Source organism: Pyrus communis, chromosome 3, assembly GCF_963583255.1.
Source record: "Pyrus communis chromosome 3, drPyrComm1.1, whole genome shotgun sequence".
NCBI lineage: Eukaryota > Viridiplantae > Streptophyta > Magnoliopsida > Rosales > Rosaceae > Pyrus > Pyrus communis.
Genome location: NC_084805.1, coordinates 25,117,191 through 25,133,012, shown reverse-complemented (window position 1 = coordinate 25,133,012; position 15,822 = coordinate 25,117,191). Strand labels below are relative to the sequence as shown.

Genomic DNA, 15,822 nt, shown 5'->3' with positions numbered 1-15,822 from the left:
AATTGACAACTCCATACAAATCTCGAGAACAAATAAACAAATATGCTAAGAATAAAAATTAAAAACAAGTTTACAGGTGATATTTGACACATGCTATGCGACTGCACAAATTTTCTTTGTATTATTAAATTATACAAAATAAGCTGTTATTTTCGGACTACATAGTAGTGGATCAAAATTTATTTATTTTGTTGGAAATATGATTAGATTATTATTGGTTGGAATTGTTCTCCCCTTAGATTATTTTTATTGTTGGAATTGTTCTCCCCTTATTTATTTATGATTAGATTATTATAGGTTGAAATATGATTAGATTATTATAAATTACAACAAGTTTATTTATGTATAAGAATAATAAAATAATTATAAAATTACATATTAATATCCGTAATTCAAAATTCGCAAAGAAATTTTGAATTATTAGTGAAAATTTCAAAATAAAAATGACAACATAATAATCTACCTATAATTAAAGAATCATTAACCATATCACAACAAGGTGCCTTTTCTCTCAACAAAAAGACAAAAATACCCTAATCTCTTTCCCACCTCCACATTATCATACACACAAGAGAACAAAAGCACAGATTTGCACATTATCCCCGCAATATAGGGAAAACCAAAACAATTATTTTGTACCACACAGTAGAAATGTATCTATAAAAAAATGATAAATAGAGTTTAAATGATAAGAAAGGAGATTCTATTGAAATGAATTTTCTATTGACTCATCTCGTGTTTTTAACGTAATATTTTATAATGTGAACACGTGAGAGTTATATTTTAAGAGTCTCTTTAACATTTCTTTGCAAAACATGTTTTGCAATACATGATAACTTAAATATTACAAATACATTGGTATTAAAGTATATTTTTGTTCACCATCCTATTTATTATTGTTAGATAAGTTTGCAGTACATGATAATGGCATATTTCGTGCTAGTAAGGAAAACAAAATCCAGGAGGATTCTCGTCAGAACCTTTTTGTGAAGATCATAGAGATCCTTTAATTACATGTGTTTATCGTACATTATGCGGTCAAAATCATTGTAAATTTGTTTATTTAAAATTAAATATAAATAATATTTGATAAAAACTGATCGTACGATGTACGATGAACGAATATGATTAGAAAATTTCTAGATCATGACAAAAAGAATCCAACAACCATTCTCACTCAAACAAAATTATCTTTATCGTAATCGATGACGCATTAAGCCAAACCAAAGCATTTTTTTTTATTCCAATTTTTTTAATAATAAAGCCCATTTGATTTTTTAAATGACAAAATGCTCTTGGTATTCGGCTCCTCCACAGGCTCAAAGAGTTAGAAACCAATTCCTGTCCATTAATTCGACAGGGAGCTACACCCAAAGAAAAAGCACGAAAAGGGTAATCAAAACTTTCCATGAAAATTGGGATTGTTCTTATTCCATTTTCTCGGCATCCAAACAACAGCTTTTGATTCTTTTGTTTTCCCCCAAAAATTTCCCTTCTTTGATCTGAGAAGGTCGTCAGCTGCTCGTTTGAATGCAGCGCTTTTGCTCTTTCAGTTTTTGTTTCTGGGTTTTTGAGTGCAAGACCAGTCTCTGAGGTGTTCAGTGCTTTTGAAATTTGAAAATTATGAATTCTGTATTTCTGAGTTTTGGTTTTTGGCTTAATAAATGCTTTATACGTTTCTGTAAGTTTGTTTTCTGAAGAAATTTCATTTTCTAGCTTGATTGTAGTCCTCTGTTTGGTTACTGAGAAAATGTACACTGCCAGAATAGATATTGAGTTTTGGTAACTGTGGCAAACAGAAAACTCCTCGTGAATTTCTGAAAATTTTGAAGTTGTATGGAAAGTTTGAACTTTTTCTTAGGGATTTTTGAGAACGACGGTGCTTAGAAAAGTAGAATGCTTGAATGTTTTTATTTATTTTTTCATATTCTTTCGAGCCATAGTAATTTCTCGTGGATAAAAAGTTTAAGCTAGTAAGAAAAGTATGCCATTAATCTGAAAAGTTGGAGTTTTTACTGTTTTTTATTTTACCCTTCAAGGAGATTTCATTGGTTCCTGGGTTTTTTTTGTGTGGCTAAATTCAATTTTATCATATAATGCAGGAATAGCTCACAGTGGGGACTGAGAGGCCCGAGTGATGGATTGTGTGCTTTAAAAGCGAATAATTCTTGTGAAAAAAGTGACGAAAAAGATGGGTTTTGAGCCTTTGGATTGGTATTGCCGCCCGGTGCCCGGTGGGGTCTGGACAAGAGCAGTGGAGAATGCTTTTGGTGCATACACGCCTTGCGCCGTTGATTCTTTAGTTGTCTGCGTTTCTCATTTGGTTGTTCTGGGCCTGTGCATTTATCGAACATGGCGGATCAAGAAGGATTTCAAAGCCCAGAGGTTCTGTTTGCAGTCCAAAGTTTACAATTATATGTTGGGTTTATTGGCTGCTTATTGCACCGCCGAGCCCTTGTTCCGCTTGATCATGGGAATTTCAGTGCTGAATTTAGATGGGCAGATTGGCCTTGCACCATTTGAGGTTGGTTTGTTGATTTGTTGTGTACTGTGAATTAATCGTTTAGCGTTTAGCTGCTCTATGTTGTGTTACAGTAGTTAGCATAGATAAAATTCTTTATATGTTAAATTTACAAATAAACGAAGTGAATTGAAGAAACCAATGTTTTCATTTATCAGATGTAGGGTAATTTGGTACTCCTCACCCATTAAGTAAAGTGACAAAAGAAACCAAGGTTTTGTACTTGGAACTAAAGAAAATTTCAGCTGCCAAGTTCCCAAAATTTCTGAGGAGATATCGAGTTTAACAAGTCACGAACTGTGATCAATTCAAATGCAATGAAATTAGGGGCTTTACACTTAAAAAACTCAGTTAGCTTTAGACCATAGGATTAGCATTTTGCACATGTGAGTATCATTAACCTGCACATTTTATTTTTCTGGATAAGGAACAAACTGTCATTGAAGGGAGAAGAAAGTGTACAAAAACAAACTTTCTGTAAGATTACACTCATATGCCTAATATTTTAGTTTCATCTTTTCTTGGCAGTTGTTTTCTCTGATATTAGAGGCCATTACTTGGTGCTCTATGCTGGTAATGATTGGTGTGGAAACTAAGATCTATATCCGTGAGGTCCGATGGTTTGTTAGATTTGCAGTAATTTATACTTTAGTGGGGGATTCCGTGATGCTGAATCTTGTTCTTTCACTAAGGGACTTATACCACAGGTTTGTGTGTCTGTTTACCTAAAACTGGTACTGCCTTACCAATAATTGATTTGACTGTTTATATTTTCAAAGTTTTTGTTTCTGTTTTATATCACTCTGCTAGTACATTTTGGAGGTTTTTGGTTGTGCAAGACAAACTGACAATCTTCCTGTGTAACCCTTGCAGATCTGTACTATATTTGTACATCAGTGAAGTTGTTGCCCAGGTTTGTTGGCTTGTTTTTCGCTTTTAACCTTAATTTTCGCTGGTTATGCTTTTCTTTCCTCTTATGTCTACTTTTTGTAATTTTATCACACAATGTTTAGGCTATTCTTCTTAAAAGTAGTGAAATAGTGTTTAAGCAGTCTAATTTGCCTAGTCATCCTGCACTGCCCTGTGGCACATACATTGTGTATGCCGTTGGTCTAACGTAGGTACAAATTATTTAGTAAAAACAGATGGGAAGTATGTTTAAATTAAAAAAAAGGTGGGAAACAGAAACCTTTCTGTTTTTATAAGAAACCAAAACTCAATAAAAAGAGAAACAAAGAATAAAAGGTGGGAAACTCTACTACTGTTCGTTATTATAGGTTGCTATTTTTATGTTTGATTGGACTGCATATCGAATGTCAAATTGTTTTATATATGTATTTTCACTCTGATGTAGGGTTTGTTTGGAATACTTTTGCTTGTGTATATTCCAAAATTGGTCGATTATCCTGGTTATACTCCAATCCGTACTGAATCAATTGATGATGCTGCATATGAAGAACTTCCTGGAGGGGAGCAAATATGTCCTGAGAGACATGCAAGCATATTGTCAAGTATGTATATAATTTTGATAAGATCCTAATACTTGACATTTAAGAAAATTTATAGAGAATTAAATGCTGATAGAGCTAGTGTGATTGTTAGTGAATTAATTCTGTTTTGTACGTATGCCAACTTTAGTATGGTCTACTGAACCATCATAAAATGCTTTTGTTAAAGGTTATTTCTTTGTTGTTTGACATCTGTGCTACTGTTTCATGTAGTTAACTTTGATTCAAATCCATTTCAATCTATTTTAGTCTTAGTTTTTTTTTCCTCGCTCTGTATTTGTTTTTTGCTTGCTAATTTTGCATGATGCAAAGACAAAGGATATAGAGAATAGACCATTCATAATATTCTGAAGACTGCATTGAACCCTCTTTCCATGGCTTATTTCTCAACTCATATCTTGGTTGTGTTTTTATCAGGAATGTTGTTTTCATGGGTGAATCCACTTATGAAGCTAGGCTATCAAAGACCCATTACAGAGAAAGATATCTGGAAATTGGATACTTGGGATCGTACTGAAACACTGAACAATAAGTGTGTGCTTGTTATTTTCAAATTGGTTTCCACTTAAACTAGTACATCATAGTTTTCATCATAATTCTTTTACTGGCTTTCCAGGTTCCAAGCATGTTGGGCTCAGGAAAGTCGAAAGCCTAAACCATGGCTTTTAAGAGCATTGAACTCTAGCCTTGGTGGAAGGTAATATTTTCATGACCCATGGCTTAGATGTGAATCTTCTTCACTTTATTGTCATTACTGCCCTTGCGCATCCTATGCAGTTCTATATGTACATGCTTCTCATTCATATTTTATTGTGCTCTTTATAGGTTTTGGTTTGGAGGCTTTTGGAAGGTAATTAGCTCGTTCTTCAGAATTGCTTATGTTCGGTAATAGTCTGCAAAGTTTGATACATGTAATAGTATGCAAAGGGCATTACACTCATATTTCACTAATTGGAATAGTATATTTTTTTAACTTTTTAATCAACACTTACTGCTCTTTGTCATTGTTGTTTTACTTTTTACTTTTTATTGGATTGTGTTGCTTGTTTAGTAGTTTTTAGTCCAGCATACATGCTAGTCACATTGTTCAGGTAGTTGTCCTACATACGAAGAGTTCTTTTCTATTTTCTGTCTGAAAAGTTTTGCATGGTAAAGTTGAATGCTTCGATTGCTATAACTTATTTTATTGTTTTGTTGACAATGTGTAGATCGGGAATGATCTTTCCCAATTTGTGGGGCCGCTTATTTTGAATCATCTCTTACAGGTTTGTGTTTATTGTTTATACCCTTCCCTTTTCTATGTTGTCCGTCTCTGGTACTAATTATTTCAGTATGCAAATTAGTAGGGATAAGGATATTGATGATTGGGCCCATATGAGGGCTGTTTTTTAATTTAACTTGTGCTAGTCAAGCATTCCTGAATTCTGTGTGTTTTGGTCATGAAATTGTTGTTGAAACACTGATAACTAATTTGAAGTTTTGACTAGGAAATAAAGAAAAGAAAACAACGATGAGACTTCAATGACCCAAAAGTTGTTGTCACTGTAATGTTGGATTAGCTTTATCCTAACCTTCTCCAGGGGTGTTAATTCTGTAATGTTAGATTAGCTTTATCCTAACCTTCTTCAGGTATGTTAATTCTGTAATGTTAGATTAGCTTTAACCTAACTTTCTCCAGGTGTGTTAATTTTGTGGATACTGATCCATGATGCATTAATTCTTTGTTTTTTTATTTTGAAACTTATGTTACTGGTGTGTCACAATTCCTGCATATCTCTGAAATCAGATATAGTGTATCAGAGTCCTGGAAATTGATCCTTTATTGTAATTATCATAATCCTTCTTTTATTTAATCTGAAATTGTCTGCAGTCTATGCAACGAGGGGATCCAGCGTGGATTGGTTACATCTATGCCTTCTTAATATTTGCTGGAGTGGTATGATATAAATCCTCTGTTTTGTATTTACGTCATTTCCAATGCATAGATTGTTTTGCACAGCTACCCTTTAGTATCACACACATTTGCATACTCTTGCTGCATTATCAATTTCAAGGGATGTTGCAGTTACCCTGCTTGGTGAATTGACAATAATTGCTTACCTAATATAACCTGCTCCCTCTTTTCTTGAAGTTCCTGTTTTTCCCTAAGAAACTTGCACAATATCCACTAGCTGGTGTTTGAACCCTGGAACTTATCTTACATTTTTTTTATTTTTTTAATGAGAGATGTGCCTTGCTTTCAGGTTGTTGGGGTGTTATGTGAAGCTCAGTATTTTCAGAATGTCATGCGTGTTGGCTTCCGGCTTCGGTCAACCTTGGTATTTTGTTTTTACTTTTTCCAACCTCGTTTTAATGCTATTAACCGCATTCTAATTTACGTTTGTATTTTTCCATGTTGGTAATATCATCAGTGCCATTCTGTCACCAAATTATACTGTTATTTAAGAGAAGCCACTTTGTCAAGGAGTTTTGACTAGGTTCCATCTATGCTCATTTTTATGTTGAAGGATTTTAATATAGTAAGGGTGAATTGGTAATAAACAATCATTTTTACCCCCACCACTCTCCCTCCCAGTATAACTTTCGTTTCACATCCATGGCATGTGTGAGATTTAGCAACCAATGCAAGTCTATCAGTTTGTGGGCCTTTTACTTGGTCATGGTCCCTGGGCGAGTGAGGATTGGAATTTTGCAGTAGATTCTTAGCTCAGGGATGTCTATAAATGTTTGGTTTTGAAATGGCAAGGTTTTTGGTTTGAATCATGGAATGCCAAACTCAAAAACAATTTTACCATGCTATTTACTGGGGGCTTGCGACATTTAGCTGGTTAATTAGGAGTTCTTGAGTGGGTTAAGGTCTTGTTACTTTTCTATGGAGTGGGGTTTATTTTTAGTGTTTTATGTTGAGGGGTTAGCTAGTTGTATGGTTTTCTGATTGGTCTAATAATGTGGGGAAGTATTGAACTCATAATTGCATGAAGGTATGCAAGACTTGCTATTAATCTTGATATATCATTTTGTGAAGCATGATTCTATACTTTTCTTATTTTAGGTTGCTGCTGTATTTCGGAAATCCTTAAGGCTGACTCATGAAGCAAGAAAGAAGTTTGCCTCTGGGAAGATAACCAACTTAATGACAACTGATGCTGAAACACTTCAGGTACGCACTCTGAACAGTTTTTGCATGTGTCCTTAAAATTATCTTTTGAAGGTGAAAATTAATTGTTTAATTAGAGATTACTATAGCAATTTCCTGCAGTCAGACGATAGTAAAACCCCTGAATGTGCGATTGGAGCCACACTTCTCTGGACACTTTAATCTCAGAACATAAGAAGTTTTCTTTTTCTACTTATTCTCTACTCAAAATTTGTTTCAATTGAGATTTGGGTTTATCTCATCCTTTTCAAAATATATACACGTGGTACCAAACAAATTAACTGTACTAATCATTTTGTGCTATTATTTGTGAAGATGTTTTGGTTGGTTGGTTAATTTGTTTTTGTTCCTTGCACAGCAAATATCCCAATCTCTTCATACTTTGTGGTCAGCTCCATTTCGTATCATTATCTCCATGGTTCTTCTGTATCAGCAATTGGGGGTTGCTTCACTACTTGGTGCCCTCATGTTAGTTCTTTTGTTCCCCCTACAGGTAAAATAGTTGTTCCATTTGATTTTGCTTGTTTTGCATAAAAACTATGTTAATATGCTTTAGTTATACCTAAAAGAATTCTGAGTAGTGACGACATTACTATCACAATGGAGTGTGCCTGTCTGTGCTGAGTAGTTAGTAACTACACTACAGTTTTATATTTTCCACCTTATACATGTTTAGATATCCTTTCAATTTAATGTGTCCTAATCTTTGTGATTTACTTGGGACAGACATTTGTGATCAGCAAAATGCAGAAATTGTCCAAGGAGGGGTTACAGCGTACAGACAAAAGAATTGGTCTGATGAATGAAATTTTGGCAGCAATGGACACTGTGAAGTATGGCTCAATTTTGGTGACATGCCTATATATGTTAGGGGGATTTATATGTACTGTTTTTCATTGTGTATTTTCCAATGGCTCAGATGTTATGCATGGGAGAGTAGTTTCCAATCCAAGGTGCATAGTGTTCGAACTGATGAGTTGTTCTGGTTTCGAAAAGCATCACTGCTGGGAGCGGTATGGCAATATTTTCTGAAATTTCGTTTTCTTACCATATCCACCCATTTGATGTAAATTCTTCTCATTTCTCTTTTTTAGAAGGTTTTCATTCCTATAAGAAAATCTCTTCTGATTTCATTATTCATGACATGCCATCAGAATGCTACAGTTGATTACTGAAGTAGGCATTTTGCATGATCTTGCATCAATCATGATCATGTACATATCCAAATTCCTTGAGATAGATGTTACGAATGTCAACTTTTTTTTTTTTTTACTGACTCTTTCCCTTGTTTTTGCAGTGCAATGGATTTATACTAAATAGCACCCCAGTTGTAGTCACTGTGATTTCATTTGGATTGTTCACTTTTCTTGGTGGGGATCTTACACCTTCAAGGGCATTTACTTCACTTTCTCTGTTTGCTGTGCTTCGGTTTCCCCTATTCATGCTTCCTAATATAATAACCCAGGTTCGACTTCTTTCCTGGTACCCAAAAATGATAATATTTTCCTCAAAACATTTATCGTGGTTCAAACTCTAGGTTATTCTTGAAGATGTTTTTTTTTTGGGTAGTGTGGTGTATATGCAAGAATATTGCAGTGTTTTATATCCTGTTGGTTCTTTTCTGAACACAATTCTTGCCAGTACTTTGAATAAGCAGTTTAAAAATATGTTAGCCTCTTCAGCATTATGTACTCTCTTTCAATTTCTTGTAAATCATCAAATAAAGTTCTTTGTCTGCCAACTTTGTGAACTTCTCACATGTTTTCTTCTGTTACTTAATTTCTAGTATTACTTTACTTTTACAGGCGGTTAATGCCAATGTATCCTTAAAGCGCCTAGAGGAGCTACTTTTAGCTGAAGAGAGAGTTCTTCTGCCAAACCCTCCTCTTGATCCAGGACTGCCGGCCATCTCAATTAAGAATGGAAACTTTTCTTGGGACTCAAAGGTCTAATTGATAATGTTTCTTTAGTTTCTCTGTGGCTGTAATGAATATTTTCATCGCACATTTGATTCATGATTTCCTATATGTGTTCATGTATATGGTCAAGTTGTACATTTTTGTTACGGGCTTGAGCTCAGCTTTTATTTCTGGTGTCCAATTTTAGTTTTCATAGTGCTTACATCATATAAGTTTGTGTGTATTGTAGAAGGATTCTGTAAATAAGTAATCTAGTGCTTGAACAAGCTTAGAAGTGTTTTGCATTTTCTCTGTGAAACAAACAGACCTGACATATATGTTTTCCTTCAGGCAGAGAAGCCCACACTGACGGATGTTAATTTGGATATCCCTGTTGGGAGCTTGGTAGCAATTGTTGGCAGTACTGGTGAAGGAAAGACATCACTTATATCTGCAATGCTAGGGGAGCTTCCTTCTGTAGCAGAATCAAGTGTTGTAATGAGAGGAATGGTTGCTTATGTTCCACAAGTTTCATGGATTTTTAATGCAACTGTAAGTTTTGAGCATCCCCATTTTATATATTTATTTACGTCTTTCTAAAGTATGTGTTTGAATTTTTGCATTTATTTACTGTTTCTGTGAATCTGGAAATTCTTGTGATTGAAATGTGCTGTCACAAATAGTACTTGTTCTTGTTATCAAGGTAATTTAGTTGGAGACAGAGCCCTGGGACATAGTTTAACTTTGAGTACTAAATTATTACAATGCAATCTACTTGCTCATGCAAATGGGTCACTTTCTGAATTTATGTTTTCAGGTACGTGACAACATTTTATTTGGATCATACTTTGACTCCGGAAGATATGAGAAGGCAATAGATGTGACTGCATTGAGGCATGACCTGGACTTATTGCCTGTAAGTGCTGTTAAGAGTTCTATCGTGTTAGCTCTTATAGTGCATTTTGCAAACTCCCGATGCTACCTGGTAATTTGTGGGCCTAAATTTCTCACTTGTTTAGGGTGGTGATCTGACCGAGATTGGTGAAAGAGGAGTGAATATTAGTGGTGGGCAGAAGCAAAGAGTCTCTATGGCTAGAGCTGTCTACTCCAACTCTGATGTATACATTTTTGATGATCCTTTGAGTGCTCTGGATGCTCACGTGGCTCGACAGGTTACTATTTTACATCTCACTTAAGTTATTCACTTCAAGAGTTGGTTTATCCTTATTGCTCCTACATTCTAATTTTAAATATAAAAAATAATCTATGATCTGTTGTTTAGCATGTCTTTTGTCATCTCCACAAGCTTGTTCTTGGTAAGTTACCAAGTATTTCAGATACTAGGTTGAATCTTTGTATTGTCAGAGTTAATTGGACTTACCCACATAGGCATACCTTTATTTAAGCATTTGTGTTCGCGGATCATAATCACATATTAATTTTGACAAATTCCTATTTAAGTCCTGTGATTCTACTAGTATAGTTCTATCTTCCTTATATTTCTACTGTAAGGCTTATGGATATTTTATTGAAAAGATGTGCAATGGCTAAGTAGTAAATACACGCTGGTTTATCTTTTCTTTTGCATTTTCCTAATTATGTTATTTCTTTCTACACTTGCAAGCCCTATCTCTGGCTGCTGAAAGTTGGTTATTAATTATTCTTTTGTATAGTCGTGTAACATTTCTTATGTATCATACCAGGTTTTTGATAAATGTATCAGGGGAGAATTGAGAGAGAAAACCAGGGTTCTTGTTACAAATCAGCTACATTTCCTTTCACAAGTTGATAGAATCATCCTGGTCCATGAAGGTATGGTGAAAGAGGAGGGAACATTTGAAGAGCTTTCCAATAATGGCACGCTGTTCAAAAGGCTAATGGAAAATGCGGGAAAGATGGAAGAATATGAAGAAGAAGAAAAAGAAGATGGTGGAACCATTGATCAAAACAATGAAACGATGGAGCATAGTGCCTCTTCAAAACCTATTGTTAATGGGATGGTTAATGGTATACCAAAAAGTACAAGCCAAGCAAATAAACCAAAAGAAGGAAAATCTGTTCTTATCAAACAAGAAGAAAGGGAAACAGGCGTTGTTAGCCTGAAAGTTTTGGCGAGGTAAATCAGATTTTCAATAACAAAATTTCAGTATCCCCTTGAATTCCCCTAGTACTCTGGTACATTGAGTCATCCCTTAATTCTTAAGAAATATTGGTCTCAGAGGTGTTTATCGTCAATTGGACTTCTTTTGCACATACATTGTGAAGGGGACTACTACTATGTGCTAGTTGCACATTACCTAGGTATTGAATGCTTACAAGTCTTGTAAATTTGCAATTTATCTTATCCAGGTATAAGGATGCGTTAGGAGGCTTGTGGGTGGTTATGATACTCTTTATGTGCTATATTTCATCCGAGGTTCTACGAGTTTCAAGTAGCACATGGTTGAGCCATTGGACTGATCAAGGCATGACAGGGAATTATAACCCCGGTTTCTACAACATGATCTATGCACTTCTATCATTTGGTCAGGTAAGAACACAGTTATACAGCAGTTGCTTTAAGTTAGGTGTTGTAATTGGTGTGAACTATCTTGTGGAGGATTTTGCATCGAATTGTACAGAGAAACTTGAAGCACTTTTACCACCTTGTTTCTTGTGATGAAAATCCAACTACATTTCTTGGTTTCAGGTTTTGGTGACACTGGCAAACTCTTATTGGTTGATTACTTCTAGTCTTTATGCTGCTAGGAGGTTGCATGAGGCCATGCTTAGCTCTATATTAAGAGCTCCAATGGTCTTCTTCCAAACCAATCCCCTTGGACGGATCATAAATAGATTTGCAAAGGATCTTGGAGACATTGATCGGAATGTTGCTCCATTTGTGAATATGTTTCTTGGCCAAGTCTCTCAGCTCCTTTCTACCTTCATCTTGATAGGGATCGTGAGCACTATGTCCTTGTGGGCCATTATGCCACTTCTTGTTTTGTTTTATGCAGCCTATCTCTACTATCAGGTACATGATTCTTACATGTTTGATATGCTTTTGGAGTCACCCTTAACTTAGGGTTACTAGGTTTCATGTACTTAGCCTGTTGTATTACCGTGTTGGTCACTTTGGTATCAATTTTTTATTTGCACTCTGTATTGTCTAATATCCTCTATTTTTTCTCTCTCTATTGGTGTAGAGCATGGCTCGTGAGGTAAAGCGCCTGGACTCCATCAGCAGATCCCCTGTTTATGCACAATTTGGTGAAGCACTGAATGGTTTAGCAACTATTCGTGCATATAAAGCTTATGATCGGATGGCAGACATTAATGGAAAATCTGTGGACAACAATATCAGATTCACACTGGTGAACATGAGTGGAAACCGCTGGCTTGGAATTCGTTTGGAAACATTGGGAGGTCTCATGATATGGTTTACGGCTACCTTTGCTGTTATGCAGAACGGAAGGGCAGAGAACCAGCAGGAGTTTGCATCCACTATGGGTCTCCTTCTCAGTTATGCACTTAATATTACAAGTTTATTGACTGCTGTTCTGAGACTTGCAAGTCTGGCTGAGAATAGCTTAAATGCTGTTGAGCGGGTTGGTACATATATAGAGTTGCCTTCAGAGGGTCCAGCTGTAATTGAGAGCAACCGCCCCCCTCCAGCGTGGCCTTCATCTGGATCTATTAAGTTTGAGAATGTTGTTTTACGTTATAGACCTGAACTTCCTCCAGTTTTACATGAGTTGTCTTTCACAATTTCTCCAACTGACAAGGTTGGAATTGTTGGAAGGACTGGTGCAGGAAAGTCCAGCATGATAAATGCATTATTTCGGATTGTTGAATTAGAAAGAGGAAGAATTTTGATTGATGATTATGATGTCGCTAAGTTTGGACTGACAGATCTACGTAAAGTTCTTGGTATCATACCTCAGTCACCAGTTCTCTTTTCAGGTACATGCAAACGTTGACCTAGGAAGCTATAATATTAGTCAGAAGCAGTAAGAAGTTGATATGTTTTAGTTGACAACACCTAATAAAGTACGTTTGTTCTAATGATCCTATTTTTTTGTTTTTCTCAGGAACTGTGAGGTTTAATCTCGATCCTTTTCAAGAACACAATGATGCTGACCTCTGGGAAGCTTTAGAGAGGGCACATCTGAAGGATGCCATCAGGAGGAATTCTTTGGGATTAGATGCTGAGGTATATGCTCAACTTTGCTTGATGTGATTTCGGTCTTATTGTATATAGGTTCTTCCTCATTTAGAGGTTACTCAAGGGGTGGTAAAGAAGTCATATCCTTAATGCAATGGTGTTTTAATTCTCTCTTACTTGTGATATGTCAAGGTCTCGGAGGCAGGAGATAATTTCAGTGTTGGACAGCGACAATTATTAAGTCTTGCCCGAGCATTGTTGCGAAGATCAAAGATTCTTGTTCTTGATGAAGCGACTGCAGCTGTTGATGTCAGAACTGACGCTCTTATTCAAAAAACTATTCGCGAAGAATTTAAGTCATGTACAATGCTTATTATTGCTCATCGTCTAAATACCATTATTGACTGCGACCGAATCCTTCTGCTTGATGCTGGCCGGGTATGCTTCAATCAGAGTTACTTATCATTCATTGTTTTATTTTCTGCTGATTTTTGACTCCCAGTGTGGAGAGGTTATGAATTATGTCTTATGGGATCCATATTGTAAATTTGAGTCAATTATACTCGAGAGCTCTTGGCAGCTTTTGAACTTAAAAGCTTTTAAGTCGTTTTCTTTTTTGTTGATCACTTTTTGTGCTTCCAGGTTCGAGAATTTGATACACCAGAGCGCCTGTTGTCTAACGAAGGAAGCGCTTTCTCTAAAATGGTCCAAAGTACGGGCTCAGCGAATGCTCAATATTTACGAAGCTTGGTACTTGGAGGGGAAGGAGAAAACAGGTTGGCGAGAGAAGAAAACAGACAAATAGATGGACAGAGGAGATGGCTGGCCTCTTCTCGCTGGGCTGCAGCTGCTCAGTTTGCTGTAGCTGTGAGCCTCAGTTCATCCCAGAATGACCTTCAAAGGTTGGAAATTGAAGACGAGAACAGCATCCTTAAGAAGACGAAGGATGCAGTGATAACACTCCGAGGAGTTTTGGAAGGAAAGCACGATAAAGAGATCGAAGAGTCTCTTGATCAAAATCAGGTCTCTAGAGATGGGTGGTGGTCGGCTCTCTACAAAATGGTTGAAGGTACCGTGTGACTCCAGTTGTTTTCTCAACCCACATTATTTCCTTAAAACAGAATTAGTAGATTCTGGATGAATGTTTTCATCTGTGTTCCAAATCTGACTGCGTTTAAACGATTTTTTCTCCAGGTCTTGCTGTGATGAGCAGGTTAGCTAGGAACCGGCTTCATCAAACAGAAAATGTCGGCGACAGAATTGACTGGGACCATGCTGACATGTAGGAAAACTGTCTCTGGCTTGGTGAAAGCTGTTTCATACTACTAATTGTTACCGCTTTAGCTTCTACACACTGCAGTTTTTCCAGTGGATTTTATATTGTGAGGGTGGTAGTCACAGGACATTCTAAGCTGTCCTGCTCGGGTCTCGGATATGGCAATAAATCGGTCCGTTGTGAAATTCATACACGGGAAAACTTCCCAGGACGATCTGGTGTTTCAGATCGCCATTTTCTGTTGTGTTAATTTCGACGACAGACATCCTTGATATGGATTGTCCAGTGTCAACGAACAGTAAGCTGTAAAACTGCTTATGCTTGTAGATGTAGTTACCTAATGCAGTGGCTCAAATGTTGTGTAGGATAATTACTGTCTATAACAATTGGCCATTTCTGGGTTCGAAAACTTAAACTTTCCTGCTAAGTGGGTTGAAAAAGAGATTGTGATATTAGAAATCACTTAATTTAAGTCGATTTTAAAAATAAATCGAGGTGACGTAATCTACTGTAGTTAACATATTTTGGAAAATAATTTTCGGGCACATTTTATTCCTTTTTAACATTTTCTTGTTTATTTTGTAATTTAATTTTCAATTATTTAATTCAAAAGCTCTAGTGGAACAAGTCTCCAATCATTACATACTAATTCTTAGGATTTGAGGTTATTTCCAATTGAATGGGCTAAACATAGGCCAATCCAGATTATAAGTTTGCAAAAAAAATAATTTCCAACTGAAGGAGTTAAACATAGTCCTTTCAATAATTTATTAATTTTAAGTTTATGCTTTGAATTTGTTGATTAATTTAATGAAACTACCGTTGAATGTTTTTATATATAGTTGTTGAATTTAAATTAATTATTGCATCATAAGAGTTGTCCTAAAAATGGCTGATAGGTGGCCTACACTTGGCCAACCTAATGCGCCTTAGCCGAATAATGGTTTATTGGGCTCGTAGAATTATAGCTCAGGAACCTAGTCATCTATTGAAGATTAGTTTTTTGGCATTTCAAACTATTTTTGAACTTTTGGAGCTTTAGCCTCTCTATTAGATTGCCTTAGCTCCATAGTCAAGCGTCGTAACTATAACATTCCTTAGCGCCTATATAATTGGGACAAGGATTGTTTGCCCTCCCACTTCCGGTGCCCTCCTGTTTTATGTGGTCACGATTAAGCCACGTCAACATTTTATATATATATATATATTTTATAAAGATAATAAGACAAAAATGAATAGTAATATAAAATGTTGACGTGACTTAACCGTAACCATACAAACAGGAGGGCACGGAAGTTAGAGGGCAGACAATTGTTGT

At 35.9% G+C, this 15,822-nt stretch overlaps 1 protein-coding gene across 2 annotated transcripts; it reads left to right on the top strand.

Moving 5' to 3' along the window:
* The first annotated feature begins 1,263 nt into the window (after window positions 1–1,263).
* On the top strand, window positions 1,264–15,001 carry LOC137730100 (ABC transporter C family member 2-like). Of its 2 annotated transcripts, none has more exons than XM_068469164.1 (28): window positions 1,264–1,392; window positions 2,103–2,524; window positions 3,050–3,228; window positions 3,395–3,434; window positions 3,876–4,032; window positions 4,447–4,561; window positions 4,646–4,726; window positions 4,855–4,879; window positions 5,238–5,294; window positions 5,900–5,965; window positions 6,273–6,347; window positions 7,082–7,189; window positions 7,545–7,679; window positions 7,913–8,019; window positions 8,106–8,199; window positions 8,484–8,651; window positions 8,992–9,132; window positions 9,436–9,636; window positions 9,902–10,000; window positions 10,104–10,256; window positions 10,788–11,200; window positions 11,434–11,614; window positions 11,774–12,097; window positions 12,270–13,026; window positions 13,155–13,276; window positions 13,421–13,666; window positions 13,871–14,297; window positions 14,423–15,001. In XM_068469164.1, the coding sequence occupies exons 2-28, from the start codon at window positions 2,192–2,194 to the stop codon at window positions 14,512–14,514; spliced, it is 4,896 nt and encodes a 1,631-aa protein (XP_068325265.1). In that variant the 5' UTR covers window positions 1,264–1,392; window positions 2,103–2,191; the 3' UTR covers window positions 14,515–15,001. The 2 variants fall into 2 exon arrangements, with proteins under 2 accessions (XP_068325265.1, XP_068325266.1); XM_068469165.1 differs by lacking the exon at window positions 1,264–1,392 and adding an exon at window positions 1,423–1,594.
* Window positions 15,002–15,822: the final 821 nt, after the last annotated feature.